Genomic DNA, 17,307 nt, shown 5'->3' on the forward strand with positions numbered 1-17,307 from the left:
ATTATTAGAACCAGATTTCTGTTTTTATGTTTACTTAGCTGGCTTCCCAAGCACTGGTCATGAGAATCTTGTACCCATAGTTGAAGTCAGATCACTCCAAACATCTGGAATTTGATTAAAATCAACCCAACCACTTTTAGGATATGGTAACAGAAAACCACAAATTTAATTTATACATTTACTTTCCTTAATAAATAAGAACACTATAAATTTACCTTCCTTAGCAACAACAGCCACAGCAGAGAACAAAACAACAACAAAAGACAACACAAGAGAGATCACCCTGCAAATAGATAGAAAAGGGACAGAATACAAGAGGAGGTGGCTTTTGGGAAGGCCTGAGAAGTGATCAGGCCTTGAATGATAGTACGTTTGATGGGTTTGGAGAGGAGAAAAGGCGGATCCATGGAGAATGCAGGAAAGTGTAGGATGTAGAACTGACAAATTAAATGGCTTATTAGATAACTGAAGGAAGAAGAGGGAAGAGAAACATTAAGCACTTAGCCATGCAGGATACTGAAGTCAGTCCTTCACGTACGTAAGCACATTTAACTGGCCCACAGATCTGAGAGGCAGATTTGATTAACTCTATTTTATAGATTAGAAAATAGGGTCAGATACTTCTTCACAAGGCAGGCCAAACCTGAAGTTAATGTGAGCAACTTTTCTAATAAAATCTAGGACAAGGAACTACACTTGCTTTGGGATAATAAGGCCAAGGTTATTATTAGACTGAATAAGATCAAAGTCCTCATTATTAGGAGGATACGTTTTTCTTGAATACCAGAGTTGGTCCCCAGAAGGAAATTAATATTTAGGGTTATGAGCTATGTTGGATTTTAGGTACATTAAGCCCAAACCAACAGCATCTCACCTATGGGCTTCAATCTACTTCTATCAAATGGACCAGAGTTCGGGCAGGGGTCAGCAAAACCAAAGCTGACAATAAATCTTTTAATACTCTGAGAATGCCGGTAAAGGGAAAATGTTCAAGACTGAGCAATGAATTGGAGGGCTGGGTCTTTATTGTTCTGTGGAGGAGAGGTAGGTTTTGAGGAAAATTGGGATGGACCCTGGAAAGGCTTGAAGGAGAGGATCTCAGGAAGAGGAAGAGGAGGAGGAGGAGGGGAGGGGAAGAGGGAAGAGAAGTTTTTTGTTGTTTTTTGTCAACAAAGTTTTTTGTTGCCATTTTGTTTTTCAGAAAATTGGGCAATCGTTTAGGATAGCCTAATGAAAACTTAAGCAATGAGGATGTGCCCCTCCAACAGTACACGGGTGCAAGTTATCCAAACCTCAATGTCCTTATTTCTCCATATGGCTTTGGTTTTCTCCTCTAGCCCTCTGGTGAAGAGTTCCTGAGTCCAGGAATGGGTGCAACAGTGGTGGGTTTGGAGTAAGCGTGGTTCCACTCCTTGACCACTGGATGGGCATCGGCTCATGCCTCTCCTGGGGATGATAGGACAGCGAGTGCACCAAGTGGCAAAATGTCAGGTGCAGGCAGTGGCTGGCAGTTGCTGCACTCGAGAGTTATTGCTTCCTGATGAGGCCCAGAGATTCGACTGAGGCAATTCCAAAGCCCTCCACTTTTCATAGAGAGGGTCTAACATTTCAGCATTAGGTATGCGCAGGTGCTATTAGTGAGGGAGGAAAAAAAAATGTGTTGTACTGGAGTGGCCTGAGACTTGGTGTCAATCTTTCTTAAATCTTGGTGGCCCAAACCTGAGATATGCTGCTATTCTAAAACACCTTGCAGTTTTCCCATTTATGTTTTGAACAGAGACTGCTCTTTTGTCTCAGAAAATCCCTTTGCAATGCTTGAGTGTTCTTTTTGGTTCAGTGAAGGCAAAGGCCATCTTTTATAGTGGAATGGACACATGGGACACAGCTCAAGTGCTGTGCATAATAATGCCATGGTAGACTATTTTTTAAGTTAACCGGGAGTCCAGCCTGAAATAGGTTGGAGTAGAGGTGGAGAGAAAATTCTCTTCTGTTGGTGGCTTGTAAAAGAGTAGAGAGATGACCTTGAGGGGAGTAAAGTCCTTCTGGGAGGCAATGAGCAATGGACTACGGATGATAATAGCCACTTCTAAATCTTCTGGTCTTTGCTTTCCAAATTACCCAGAGAGGGGCCACACAGCGGTCTTGTTCTACATTCCCATCATAGCTTAAAGCAAACTTTCACAATGTTCAGAGCCCATGATGGCCTGCAAATGAAAAAGGAGGATGTCCTCAAATTCCTTGCAGCAGGAACCCACTTAAGTGGCACTAACCTTGACTTCCAAATGGAACAGTACACCTACAAAAGGAAAAGTGATGGGATCTACATCATAAATCTGAAGAGAACCTGAGAGAAGCTTCTGCTGGCAGCTTGTGCCATTGGAGCCTTGAAAACCCAGCTGATGTCAGTGTCATATCATCTGGGAACACTGGCCAGAGAGCTGTGCTGAAGTTTGCTGCTGCTACTGGAGCCACTCCCTGCTGCTGGCTGCTTCACCCCTGGAAACTTCACTAAGTAGATCCAGGCAGCCTTCCTGGAACCGAGACTTCTGGTGGTTACAGATCCCAGGGCTGACCACTAGCCTCTCACAGAGGCATCTTATGTTAACCTGCCTACCATCGCTCATGTAACACAAACTCTCCTATGTGCTATATAGACATTGCTATCGCTTACAACAAGAGAGCTCACTCAGTGGGTCTGATGTGGTGGATGCTGGCCTGGGAAGTTCTGCACATCTATGGCACCATCAGGTCCTACCTGTCTCTTCTTCTACAGAGATCTTGAAGAGATTGAAAAGGAAGAGCAGCTTCCTGAGTTCACTGCTACTCAACCTGAAGTTGCAGACTGAACTGAAGGTGTGCAGGTGCCCTCTATGCCTATTCAGCAGTCCTCTACTGAAGACCGGAGTGCTCAGCCTGCCAGTGAAGACTGTTCTGCAGCTCCCACTGCTGAGACCACTGAATGGATAGGAACAACACCGAGTGGTCTTAAGCTGCTTTTCTACAACGGCAAACAAAATGGAATAGGGTTGATGGAAATGAAACAGTTTCTTAAAAAAAAAAACCCCACAAAACTTCTGGTCTTTCTATTCTCAAACTTTCATTAGCAGTCTGGTGTTGGGGTGCCTGGGTGGCTCAGTCGGTTGAGCGTCCGACTTCGGCTCAGGTCATGATCTCACAGCTCGTGGGTTCGAGCCCCACGTCGGGCTCTGTGCTGATGGCTCGGAGCCTGGGGCCTGCTTCGCATTCTGTGTCTCCCTCTCTCTCTGCCCCTAACCCACTCACATTCTGTCTCTCTCTCTCTCTCAAGAAATAAATAAACATTAAAAAAAAAAAAAACCAGTCTGGTGTTAACTGTGTTTTGGAGAATTAAGGAAGGGGCCTATGTCCACATTTAGGATTTGGTTCCACTCTCTAGGAACTGCCTCCCATATGCCCAAGCCAGAGTGGTGATAGCCACAGGTGGTTCTGGAGCTCTAGGTGGTATCTTGCACCAGAATTCCAGAACACTTTATTGAGTACAGGATGAGGCTGTAATGGGGAGTGCCTGTGTTAAGTTCAAGGAAGCCTGAAGTCTGGCCTTAACTAAATCAGAGGTAAAGGTCAAGTGTAGTCAGGGATGGATTTGTGGGGCCAGAAAAGGATTCCAGCAATGTTTGGGGGAGGGGACTGGATATTCTTGTCCCTAAATAGGGTGGGACTTTTTTCTCTTATTGATAATTAACCAGAAGTATGACCTCTAGATAACAGGGAGAGTTAATTTGCACTCCCTGCCAGCCCAGGGGTGGAGACTAGCAGGTACTAGGCCACAGGTACCTCTTGTCTTTAAGTTTCTGTGAAGCCTTCTTTGAATTACGCCCTTCCCTATCCCTCTCCAAGGTGTAGTTTTCCTTTCTCTGGCTCCTACTGCATTTTGCACACAATTATCTTGTAATTTATAATCATGTCTCTTCCAGTAAACTCGCCTCACAGGAGAGAGACTGGCGCTGGTTCTCAGATCCCGGTTCCAATCCTGCTACGCCACTAGTTAGCTTTGTGACTTTAGGCAAATTACTTAATCGCTCTGTACTTGATTTCCTGATTTATTAAAAATGGGCACAAGACTCCTCACCATCGCCTGAGGTTGCTGGGAGAAACGAACATGACAGTACGTGGTAAAGTACTAGACCTTAGGTATATGCAAACCAAAGGGCACTCAGCAGGGTAAACATTTGTTCTGACCTACCTTTATTTTGTGCCCTCAACAAACATTTACTGAGTACCTACAGTATATTTCAGGCCTCCGGAGCGCTGGCTCCCAGGTGAGGAAGCCTCACTTGTTGTGGCCTGTGGGCCTTGTCCGGCGGGCGGTGTCGCGACTGGCTACGCCGAACAGAAAGCCCCGCCCACAGCCCTTTCGATCTCGCCAACGATTGGACCGAGACAGTTTCGCACGCCTTCTGGTTGCTAGGTTCGGGATGTGGTACGGGGTGAAGCTGCGCGTGCGCAGATTGAGGACGAAGATGCTTTCCGGTCCGGCGGGAGGAGGTGACGTCAGGAGTGGTGGCAGGCGGGGGCCTCCTATAGCCCTCAGGACGTTTTATCTGTGGGCCCTCCAATCGCGTCATAAGTCGGCGACTGAGCCTTGGCGGTGGTGGCCGAGGCGGCGAAGGCGGCAGCGGCGGCGACAGCTCTGGGGTTTGCTTCTCGGGGTGTGTCGGCCGCCGCTGCTGCTTGGGCCTGGTATGTACAAATGGCTGGTTAGGATTCTCGGCACCATTTTCCGTTTCTGTGACCGGCCGGTGCCCCCTGCCCGGGCCCTCCTGAAGAGGCGGCGCTCGAACAGGTGAGAGGAGAGGGGGCCGAGCGCCAGCCTGGCTGTACTCCCTCCCCCACCCGGGGCTCGGCCCCGAGAGCGCTGATCCAGCCAGGCAGGCCCTGCTCTGCCGAAACAGTTGGCCAGGCCAAGGCGGTGGAGGTGGGAGTCGCGGGTATCCTGGTGACGTAGTCGCTCGCTCCACGCTGTGCGATGCGGCTGCTGCTGATGGAACGAGCTAGTTGTCTTTGGAGTGCACCGTGATGGTTAGGATCTTTGATGTTCTTGTCAGAGTCCGAGCTGATTGCTGTCAAATGGGGTTTTATTGTATCTTGCTACTCTTTCGTTAGTTGAAAAGTAACGATTGAAGGAATAGTGTCTGTGTTGTGGTTCACTGTTTACACAGCACACTCCCAAGTGTCATATGTAGGCAATAAGTGCAGCTAAAGGAAGTGAGATTCATAGCTTGATCAAAGCCGTTTTGACTACAAGAATTGTTCTCTTAGCACCAAAGAACAGCAGCTGTTCTGAAACAGCTGTCAAACTGTGTGTGTGTGTTTTGCGAGGGAGGGAGGGAGGATGGTTCTGTGCTTTAGAGTTAGTATATGAGGGGGGAAAATTAGGTGTCTCATTTCTTTAAAAAGATCACTAGTTTGTGCTTAAAAAATTTGGGGGGAAACTAAAACTGTTCTTACTTAGTATCTGCCCCTTGGTTTGTCTCATTTCATAGTGTGTACCCCTTGCTTGAGAATTAATCTAGAGAATAAAAGACCATACCAATTCTCTACTCCCCCATCAACTTTTAGTGACCGTGTTAATTTCATTTTTTTATTAAGCCCAGGATTATTGAAGGATAGTTTCTTGGAGCTTGAGAGAGCAAGATGATTTAATACATGAGTCTGAAAATCAGATCATTGATGAAATAGGCTGTTGGCTACATTCCATCATGTGTTCTAGAGAAACCAAGGTTTCAACTTAGTCTTTTCTACCTTTTTGTGAGGTTGATAAGAGGATCATTTGGGAGCATGTTGTAAAGTGCCTTAAATGATGCTTAATATATTATAAGGATGGTATTTGTTTATTCTACCTCAGCGGCCTTGTGCTGAGGCTGGTGCATGATAGGTACTTGGTACATATTTATTGAATAAGAGAATATTAATTTCCTCTCCTTGTCCTTTCTTTCTGCTGTGAATCCCTGCCAGTGAGTGAAACAATGGTTTGGAGATCAAAACCTGTTCTTCACCCCACATCCTTTATCTAAAACAATTCTTCACCTGTAAGCCCATGTTCAGTCAAAATGAAGCCAGGAGGTCTTACTGGGATGTTCAAAGTTATTAACTGAATGGTATTCTCCTGGGAGTTATTCTGTTAATTTTTTTTTGGTTAAAAATGATCAATTATAATTATCTTTAGAAAGATGATTATAGTATACCGTAAGATTTTAACATTCTTGAGGTATATATAGGCCCAAAAACTTTCCTGAATTCCCCAATTTTTTATTACAACTGTAATATAGTTTCCATGATAAAAATGCAGTTAAAGGGGCACCTGGGTGGCTCAGTCGGTTAAGCATCTGACTTCGGCTCAGGTCGTGATCTCACAGTTCTTGAGTCAAGCCCCGCGTCGGGCTCTGTGCTGACAGCTCAGAGCCTGGAGCCTGCTTTGGATTCTGTGTCTCCATCTCTCTCTGCCCTTCCCCGCTCGTGCTCTATCAAAATGAATAAACATTAAAAAAATACAGTTAAATATAACACCTTTTCTGGCTAAGAACTATATTTTAAGGCTTCTTATATTGTCTGCTTCTAGTAAAGTATAGAGGATGGCTTTTCTTGTGAGGGTGGGAGAGTTGTCATCTTTCAAAAGGAAGTTATTTGTTGTTTTAAAATCATTGCTGGAGAGAAAAAGGATATACCAGTCCTAGGCTGTCACCTATGTTCATTTACTAGCCAAATGATTTCTGGCCCAATTTCAAGTTTGTACTTTAGCCAGATTACAGATATCATTTGATAGGGAGTTTTGGGTCTCTTTCAAATAGTTTAAACAAGAGTGTTAAGTCCTCAAATGGTGAAGGCCTACTACAGAGGAGTGTTTTCTCTTCAAACATCAGTTGAGTCTCATTTTTTGACAACGTGGATGGAGGGGGTGTGTTGTAATGCATATTAGGTTTACTTATAGAAATGGATATGTGTGTGTATATGTAAATATATATATTTTTTTCTCTTTTTCTTTTCAGCACTTGTTTTCTACAGTGGGACACTGATGAAATACCAGCCAAAAGACCAAGATTAGGTATTGAATATGAATTTTAAAAATTAGGTTTTTTTTAGTAGGAAAAGTATATGCATGGAACAAAATTCAAAGGTAAAAAGTTTATGCTGTGAAAAGTAAGTCTCTTTCCTGTCCCTTTTCTACTCAGTTATCTTTTCTAGGGACTGTTATCAGGGTCTTAAGTATCCTTCCAGATAGATAAGCCGGTGTGTTGAATGTGTATTTTAAAATTCGAATCTTTTGGGGGCCTGGGTGGCGCAGTCGGTTAAGCGTCCGACTTCAGCCAGGTTCACGATCTCGCGGTCCGTTGAGTTCGAGCCCCGCGTCAGGCTCTGGGCTGATGGCTCGGAGCCTGGAGTCTGTTTCCGATTCTGTGTCTCCCTCTCTCTCTGCCTCTCCCCTGTTCATGCTCTGTTCTCTCTCTGTCCCAAAATAAATAAACGTTGAAAAAAAATTTTTTTTTTAAATTCTGAATCTTTCTATAAAGAAAAGGCGCTTTTATTTTTGAGGAAAAAAACACTGTAAAAACTACTTCAAATTGAGGCATCTAGTTCAAATAGCTGATGTGAAATGAATCTAATGTGTTGCCCCCAATTGTTTACTTCTCTGGATCCAGAGGGCTAGAATAGCTTGATTAGAAGAGAATAAAACTAGATTAAAGGAAAAAAGGCAAAATGGAGTGCTATAATAATATTTCCTCTGTCTGAAAACATGAATGCGAATTTTGATCTCCTCCAGATGTGGTAGTTAAGAGTAGAAATGTCTGTTAAGATTTCACTTAAATCCAGGGCACCTGGATGGCTCAGTCTGTGAGCGTCGAACTCTTGATTTGGGTTCAGGTCATGATCTCATGGTTCATGAGTTCGAGCTCCCATCAGGCTTTGCGTTGACAGCACAGAGCCTGCTTGGGATTCTTTCTCTCTTTCTCTCTGCCCCTTTCCCTGCTGGTTCTCTTGCTGTCTCTCAAAATAAATAAGAGGGGCGCCTGGGTGGCGCAGTCGGTTAAGCGTTCCGACTTCAGCCAGGTCACGATCTCGCGGTCCGTGAGTTCGAGCCCCGCATCAGGCTCTGGGCTGATGGCTCGGAGCCTGGAGCCTGTTTACGATTCTGTGTCTCCCTCTCTCTCTGCCCCCACCCCGTTCATGCTCTGTCTCTCTCTGTCCCAAAAATAAATAAACGTTGAAAAAAAAAAAATTTAAAAAAAAAAAATGAATAAAAGAAAACTTAAAAAAAAAAGATTTCATTTAATCCAATGGCAATTATTAAGCATGTCTTACTGCTAAGCAATGTGTTAGGGTTCTACAGGAAATAGAAAAATGAGGTAAGACAGGGTCTCTATTTTTAAGGACCTTACAATTGTGGAGGTATATAATTGTATAGTAGAGGGTATAAGGCAAGCATATAAATTATTACTAATGTCAGTAGGGATGTGATAAATGAAATAAGAAAGATAGTAACAAAATACTGTCCAATTTTCAGCTGATTAAAAGTCTCGTAAATATTTGATGAAAGAGCTAGTGCTGTAAGATGGATCTTAAAGGGTGGATGGGATGTCAGCAGAGCAATAGGAAGGAAAAGCATTCTAAGCAGAGGGAAACAGTATGGAAGAGTTGTGCAGTTTAGGGAAATAGTGAATAGAATTCAGGGGAGAAGTTGGCTAAAGAGAAGTATGTCAAATTAAAGAGGACTTTGAGTTGCGAGGAATTTATATTCACTGGGACAGTGTTTCTCAAAGCACAAGATGGGTATCAGTTAGGAAAGGATTTTAGGGATACAGCATTTCATAGCATTAAGTAACATGTGAATTATGTTACATAGTAAAATGTTGTATCCTTTTCAGTGTTTTTAATTTTCTGATTATTTCAAGCAGAATATCCTGATTTAATGCTAGTATGTTTTTATTACTTGCTATTACATGTGACTCTCCCTTCTTTTAATAGGCCCAGCTAGAACTTAACATTTTTATGTTTTCATTTCTTTATAAGGCAAAGAATGTTTCTTTACATTTAGAGTAGTGTTATAAAATTACCTTTCAAATACATTTATTAGCAAAAAACATGAGTCAATTTTAAACAAAAATATAAGTAAGTAACAGTTATTTATATAAATAAAAAACTTTGGCAGTGGTTACACCCGAAACCAACAAAACATTGTGTGTCAACTATACTTCAACAAAACAAGAAAAACAAAAGAACTTTGATGATATTATAGAAGGTTCCTTAAATAATAAGGGTAATCATCTATTTCATGGACTTCCATGTTAAAGATCTCTCCCTCCATGATTCCATGAAATATGTATTATAATTTCTGAATTGAAATTATAGATGGGAACCAAGGGGGAAGCAGTGGGTAGAGGATGTAATACTTATTGGCAGAGTTTGTAAAGGTCTACAGCACTGCATCCAATAGACCTCTCTGTGATGATGTCTGTTGAACACTTGAAATGGGGCCAGTGTGCCTGAGGAACTGAATTTAATTTTAACTAAATATAAACTTAGGTAACTACATGTGGCCACTGGCAACTGTGTTGGATAATACAACTCTCTTGGTTGCTTTTGAGAGAGGAAGAAAGGAGGGTAAAAGAAAAGGGGAGCCTTAGAATCTCAGACTTATGATCTTACAGATCAGAGGGGTTTTAAGAGATCTAACCTAGTCTAGTGTGAAGAAAGTAAGGTGGTCTTATCCCCATTTTATAGGCCGTCTACCTTCTTCCTCTCCTCCTCCTCCTTCTCCTCCTCTTCTCCTCCTCTCCTGTCCTCGTTTCTCCCCCCTCCCCCTTTCTTTTTTGAGTCATTTAGATTTTTTTGGCCTAGTCTCTAGGAATACTCAGATTTTGGGGTGCCTGGTAGCTCAGTCGAGGTCGAAGCATCTGATTTCAGCTCAGGTCATGATCTCATGGTTCCTGGGTTTGAGCTCCACGTCGGGCTCTGTGCTGACAGCTCAGAGCCTGGAGCCTGCTTCAGATTCTGTGTCTCCCTCTCTCTCCACGCCTCCCCAGCTCATGCTCTTTCTCTCTCTCTCTCTCTCTCGCTCTCTCAAAAAATGCATAAACATTAAAAAAAAAAGAAGGAATACTCAGATTCTGACAAATTTGTAGGAAAATAAGTGTTACAATGCTTTTTAGCATCCATTATTTAACTATGTTAGTTATGAGTATACTATGCCCTCTGGGGCCTCTCTCTCTGCCCCTCCCACGTGTGTGCTCTCTCTCTCTCAAATATCAATGAACATTAAAAAAAAAAAAAAACACAGCAGAATATAAGATACATTACTAGAGGGATAATCTGGATTTTTTTTTTAAGTTTATTTATTTATTTTGACAGAGAGAGCATGTGTGCACTCACGAGTGGGGCAGGGGCGGAGAGCAAAGGAGAGAGAGAGAATCTCAAGCAGGCTCAGCACTGCTTGAGGCTTGAACCCAGGAACCCGTGAGATCATGACCTGAACAGAAGTCGAATGCTTAACTGACTGAGCCATCCAGGTGCCCCATCTCCCTGTTGTTTAAGTTATTCCCCTATCTTTCTATTTCTGTTTATATTTTATATGTTCTGGAGTGCTTGTTGTTTAAGAGCCACCATTTCAGTTTCAGGCTTTTTTTTTCTCTAAAAAAATTTAGCAGAGTGTGGCTAAATTGATGGTCTCTTTCTCTCTCAAGCTAGTGGTTTAAAATACCTTAACTGGGAAATAGAAAGGAAATTGTAGACAACCAATCAACAGTGTAGGAAATGAGAAAGGGGTAGTGTCCTAAGAAGAGGAAGTGGGGCAAGTACTGAAATTTACCCTTCCCCCTTATTTGTTTACTTACTTATTTTGTAATCTTTATTTTTGGTGGCAGGGAGGGGCATCAGATCTAACATGTCTTCTCCAGTAGAGGAATAGCCTTATTTCATCAGAGATGTTTAAGAGCTACATGTTTTATACTTCACTAATTTCCACCTTGGAAGTAGCCAATGTATAATAGGCACTTAGTAAGTAGTTATTTAGGAGTGTATTGTTACCTTCCCAGGAAGTAAGAACAAACCAGTGAGTAAATTATAGTGCTTCCTGTCGGATTCTGCCACGTTTAGTGTCTATATGCTGCAGGTTAAGTTATGCCCCTATCTCTCTGGCTTATTTATTTTATATATTCTGAAGAACTCATTGCTTAAAAGTGGTCATTTCAATGGGTGCCTGGGTGGCTCAGTTTGTTAAGTGTCTAGCTCTCGATTTGGCTCAGGTCATGATCTCATGGTTCTTGAGATTGAGCCCCCGTGTAGGGCTCTGCTGACAGCGCAGAGCCTACTTGGGATTCTCTCTCCCTCTTTTGTGCCCCCTCCCACTTGTGCATGCTCTCTCTCTGTCTCTAAATAAACATTTTTAAAAAGTTGTCATTTTAGGACTTTTTTTATGAATTAGTATGTGATTTGCTGAAGTGATCATTTCATGTTTGTATAGCATCCCAGAAGAGATATTTTATTGAAAAACAAAAATTACGGGGCACCTGGCTGGCTCAGTTAGTAGAGCATGCGACTCTTGAACTTGAACTTGGGATTGTGAGTTCAAGTCCCATGTTGGGCCTAGAGCTTACTTAAAAAAAAAAAAAAAACACCCAAAAAGCAACTCAAAAAACAAAACAAAAAAACCTCCAAATGCTGGAATGCTGGAATTTCAGTTATTCAGATAGGAGAAAAATTACTTTTACAGTTACCGTCTTATCTCAGTGATTGAAAGTAGGACTTCTAATAAAGATTGAGAGAGGCCTTTCTAAGACATACTCTTAATTTTTTGCTAGAAGTGTATTACTCTATATGTGTATGTAATCTATACTATATTTTCTAGATTATTTCATTCACCAAGTGAAAACCAGTCTCTACAATGCTGCCAGTTTATTTGGATTCCCATTCCAGCTGACCACAAAGCCCATGGTAACTTCTGCTTGTAATGGAACACGGAATGTGGCCCCTTCAGGAGAGGTCAGTGGGGATAGGGTTCCATTGGGGCTACTGATTTTTGTACTTCATCATTAAAGTTAAATTTTAGAAATATTCTCTTTTTATGGGATGTTTGGCTGGCTCAGTCAGAGAGCATGCAACTCTTGATCTTGGGGTTGTGTGTTCAAGCCCCACGTTAGATACAGAGATTACTAAATAAATAACATTTTATTAAAAAAAAGAAATATTCTCTTTTTAGGAATTAATGAGTAGAATGACTTTTTCCCAGAAACATTGATTCCAAAAACATTCTTTTTTTTTCCCCCCAGAACCATTCTTTATTAATGTTGATATAAAGGCCAAGAATTTAAAAGTTAAGAAATTATGCAGTTAAAAAATATTTATAAAGAGCCCAGCTACTAATACATCTGCTTTTCTTATTTAAGTACTATATGTAAAGAACCTAGAATTGTTATTTTGTACATAATTTTGTGAGTCGTCACCAGTTAAACCTTTGGTCTCACTAATGATGTCTCTTCTGTGAGCTAGCAAAATAATCACCAATAGAGTGATTTTTTTTATATTAAGAACTTACTTAAATTCTAAAATTTAGATACTACAGAGGTGGTTCTATTTGATTTTAAGGTATTTTCGAATTCTTCATCTTGTGAACTGACAGGTTCTGGATCCTGGAACAACATGCTGAAACTGGGTGAGGTGGTCAAAAATCTTTCTGCTTTCCTCTACCTCCTTCTGCCTCTGTTTTCTGAGTTTTGAGAATATGAAAGGAAAATACTGATTTGGGTTGGGATAAGAACATAGACATATTCTCTCTACCATTCTAAAAATGAAATAGCTTTCTTTTAGAATTGTCATTGAATTTACTGGTTGTGTTTTCTATTTGTATTATCAGTGTCTTTAATGTGACTTAGTTCAAGGTTCATTCATAAAAAAAACAAATAAAAACATTTCCTGAGAGCTTACTCTGTGCTAGGCATGCGTTAAGTTATCAAGAATAACAAAATAACAAAACAATAATTAAAACTTTTCATAACAAAATATAAAACAAATAACAAAATAATTAAACCCTGCCTTTGAGGAACATCATCTGATGGGGAAGCAACTTTAAGTTTCCAGTTCTCATATTTTTATGGATTACGAATCTCCATATTATTGTTGGAGCCCAAAGTTGAATTGTAATTATTGTACATACTGTATAAATTCTATCATGGGGAAGAATAGGAAGAATCCAGACTCCTGAAAATGGCTGTGATCTCTGTCACACAGCATATGAAGTTTGAGAGAAAGAGAAAAAAGCTTTTAGAAAAGTTGTGGGTTCAGAGATCAAAAATAGAAGAAATTGAGGAAATGACAAAAACCTTACAGTAGTGCTACTCAAACTTTTTTAGTAAAGTATCTCTGGTAGAAGAGAAGAGCAAAGGGGAGTAAATGCATACCCCTGAGTCTGAGAATCTAGTTCCAAAAGACCTGGAACAAAAATGATACTTTTTTTTGCAGTCTTTCATTTTAGAAGCAATACAAATTAGATTTTATAATCTATTCATATCATTTGAATATATAAATATTAAAAGTTATTTATCTTTGGGGCATCTGGGTGTCTCAGTCGGTTAAGCATCCTACTTCAGCTCAGGTCAGAATCTCACAGTTCATGAGTTTGAGCCCCACATTGGGCTCTCTGTTGTCAACACAGAGCCTGGAGCCTGCTTCAGATCCCCTGCTCCCCCCCCCCCCCCCCCCCTTCCCCTGCTTTTGCTCTCTCTCTCAAAAATAAAATAAACATTAAAAAAAACTATTAAAAAAGTTATTTATTATTAAGTTGGACATATGGAAGGGATGATACATTTGTCTTGTGCCTGAGGTACCAACACTATGTTTCTGTGTATTTGTGTAGCCTAGTCAGAGAAACACAGGTATTTCTAGGGCACCTTTCTTGTACAGTCTCTTATCTGAAACCCTTGAAGATGGGCTTGGAATTTAGAATCTTTCATATTTTAGATATGTTGTGTTTATTGAATATTGTTAACAATCCATTAGGATTGAACAGTGGTTCACATCAGATTTTGCAAACAAATGAATTCAGGTCAGTTTAAGTTTTGCTGCTACAGACTTAAATGAAAAAACTTTCAGTTTTAAATCTCTTACATTTTGGAGTCCTCAGAGACTCTACACCTCTATAGTAGCTCCAGCAGTGAATGGGGCTGATGAAAGTGTGGTTACTTGTTTTTGAGGTATAGTAACCATCTCATAAGTGTTGGAAGCTTCCAGTGAACTGTAGTAGCCTATAGCAAGTTTTCATTTAAAAATAACTTCTGTTTAAAAATAGTAATAATAACTTCTGTTTTCTTGGGAAGAAGAAATGATTGGAACAACTCACTCAATTTGATTAGATTACAGGGAGTTTGTAATCACTGAGTTCCCCATGCTTCTTAATGGTCCCAGGATGCAAGTGAAACTTGAAGAGCTTGCCTGTGAATTTTTACGGTCTCTCTGAGGTCCAAGGCAAACTAAGCACTATTGCTTTTTCTTCAACTTTTACAATTTGTACTGGATCTCTGTGCTATATAGTAATAGAATTTGAAAGAATAGGGTATTTAGTTCTACAATGTAGTCTGCTCACAGATTTTCTAATGCAGACTGTTCACAGGTTTTTGGGTTGGGTTGTTGTTTTTTGTTTTTTTTTTACAATTACAAATGCATTTTTAAAATAGGTAATAAATCTCCTAATGGAATAAGTGACTATCCAAAGATCAGAGTGACAGTAACCCGAGATCAGCCTCGCAGAGTCCTGCCTTCCTTTGGGTAAGTGTTAAATTCTGCCTTCCTGTAAATGGAAACTTATTCTTTTATGTAATCTTGTTAAGAAGTACTCCGAGTTTAGTAATTTGCCAGATATCATACAGCTGTTGAGAGATTTGAACTCAGGTGTGTGTTACTCTTTCTATATCATCATATGCTTATAGCATCTGATGTTGAAAACCTTTTAAAAAAGATTTGTTGCTCACTTCTAAACTTTATTTTTTTATTAAGTTTTTTATTTTAATTCTAGTATAGTTAACATACAGTGTTAATGTTAGTTTTAGCTGTACCATAGAGTGAGTCAACATTTCTACACATTGCTCAATTCCCCGTCATAAGTGTACTCTTTAATCCCCATCACCTATTTCACCCATCCCCCCCCACCTCCCCTAAACTTAATTTTTTCCCTAAACTTTATTTTGGAAGCATAATATACATATAGAAAGTGCAGAAACCATGATAAGTTTCCGTATACTAAACACATCAGCTTTATGAAATGTTTTTATTAGTAATTTTCTTCTCCTTTCTGTGTTCTCACTTTGTTGAATAAATAGCTGATTGTAGGGTTAAGCAAGAAAGTACAAATATCATTTTGTTATTTCTCATTTAATTCCATTACTGTCAGAGATATACTGTAGTATAATTCCAGTTCTTTAAAATTTGTTAATATTTGTTTTATGACCTGAATATGGTCTGCCTGGATGATGTTCAATGTGCACTTGAAAATAATATGTATTCTGTTATTTTTAGGTGGAATGTTCTAGATTGCCAGTTAGGTCAAGTTGACTGATAATGTTTTACAGTCTTACTGATTTTCTTTCTTCTTCTTCTTCTTCTTTTTTTTATATTCGCTAACATTTATTGTAGAACAACATTTAATTTCCTTGCAGAGTAAACACATTCCTAGGAGACATTGTATGGCACACTATGTCTTCCAAAATTATATGTACAAATTGTGATTGATATGTTTCCACTCTAAAATTACCATTATGTGCGTATAGTCTACACTGTTGTTGTAGAGAATTACCATAAGCATCAACCAGGGTCTTAACTGATTTTGTACCTACCTTTTTATGGATTGGTGACCGAGGAGTGTTGATGTTTTCTACTATAATTATGGATGTGTCTATTTTTCCATCTAGTTATGTCAGTTTTTGCTTCATGTATTTTGTCTTTATGTATTTTAAAACTCTATAGGGGCATCTGGGTGGCTCAGTCAGTTGAGCATCTGACTCTTGATTTCGGCTCAGGTCATGATCTCATGGTTTATGAGATTGAGTCCTGTGTCAGGCTCTGTGCTGACATCGTAGAGCCTGCTTAAGATTCTCTCCCTCTCTCTCTGCCCCTCCCCCTCTTGCACCAGTTATTACCATTTTGCCTCATTTGCTTCATCATGCTCTGTCATATATACCTAATATTTTTTTCTGAAGCTTTTGAGAGTAAGTCTTAGGCTCATGCTCCTTTAATCATAAGCTCATGAGCGTGTTTATTTCTTTTTTTTTTTTTTTTTAATTTTTTTTTTCAACGTTTATTTATTTTTTGGGACAGAGAGAGACAGAGCATGAACGGGGGAGGGACAGAGAGAGAGGGAGACACAGAATCGGAAACAGGCTCCAGGCTCTGAGCAGTCAGCACAGAGCCCGACGCGGGGCTCGAACTCACGGACCGCGAGATCGTGACCTGGCTGAAGTCGGACGCTTAACCGACTGCGCCACCCAGGCGCCCCATGAGCGTGTTTATTTCTTAAGAGTGAGGACATTCGCTTACATAATCACAGATTAACAAAATCAGGAAATTTAACACTGGTACAATACTATTCTATAATCTCATTAAAATCTTTCCATTATAGAGATTATTTTTTTTTCTGGTCAAGGATTCAGTGCAGGATCATGTATTACATTTAATTTTCATGGCTTTTTGATCTCCTTTAATCTGGAACAATTCCTTAGCCTTTCTTTGTCCTTGATGGCATGGATATTTTTACAGAGTAGAAGGCATTTCTTTTGTAGAACGTTCTTTAATTTTGTCTGATGTTTACTTATTATTTGTTCAAGATTATGCAGTGTTTTTTTGTTTGTTTGGTTTTTTCATTTTGTAAAAATACTACATCAGTGGTTTATCTTCTTTAAAATGTCTCATCAAGAGGGGTATGATACCAGTTTGATGCATTACTGATGACATCAGGAGAAGCAGGCTCTGTCACCAGCAACAAGGACTGGGTGGGGGCTTCATGGCTTCCATTTCTTTAGCATTCATTAATTCAGCATTCAGTGGATATTTACTGAGTGCCTTTTGGCTTAGGTCCTGTACTGGGGTACAGTGGTGAAAGGATGTCATCTCTGTTTTCATGGAATTTGAAGTTTAGTGTGGGATAGACACAGTAAACAGGGAGTCACACGAATCAGTAATGCCACTGGTGCAGGTGACTAAAGCGAGAGTGTAGTGTCTGAGGAGGGTATGTGTAATAACACAGCTAAATCCAGAGTTGTGGTTGGACATGTGAGCATGAGGAAGAAGGCA

The 17,307-nt window shown here is 40.3% G+C and overlaps 1 protein-coding gene and 1 pseudogene across 6 annotated transcripts in view; both read left to right on the forward strand.

Annotated features, from left to right (window-relative positions):
• Positions 1 to 2,045: 2,045 nt before the first annotated feature.
• LOC115522867 lies at positions 2,046 to 3,104 on the forward strand (annotated as a pseudogene).
• Positions 3,105 to 4,537: 1,433 nt separating this feature from the next.
• Positions 4,538 to 17,307, forward strand: part of SENP2 (SUMO specific peptidase 2) — a 32,235-nt gene continuing 19,465 nt past the window's right edge. For 2 of the 6 annotated variants that reach the window (XM_030328968.1, XM_030328969.1), the window contains exons 1-5: positions 4,560 to 4,822; positions 7,026 to 7,081; positions 11,879 to 12,012; positions 12,616 to 12,682; positions 14,700 to 14,790. In XM_030328968.1, the coding sequence (XP_030184828.1) occupies positions 4,722 to 4,822; positions 7,026 to 7,081; positions 11,879 to 12,012; positions 12,616 to 12,682; positions 14,700 to 14,790 (449 nt within the window). In that variant the 5' untranslated portion in view covers positions 4,560 to 4,721. Of the gene's footprint in view, positions 4,823 to 7,025; positions 7,082 to 11,878; positions 12,013 to 12,615; positions 12,683 to 14,699; positions 14,791 to 17,307 lie in introns of all 6 variants that reach the window. The other 4 variants (XM_030328967.2, XR_003971670.1, XM_032594724.1 and 1 more) reach the window with 4 other exon arrangements.

This window comes from Lynx canadensis, chromosome C2 (genome assembly GCF_007474595.2).
Source record: "Lynx canadensis isolate LIC74 chromosome C2, mLynCan4.pri.v2, whole genome shotgun sequence".
Lineage (NCBI taxonomy): Eukaryota > Metazoa > Chordata > Mammalia > Carnivora > Felidae > Lynx > Lynx canadensis.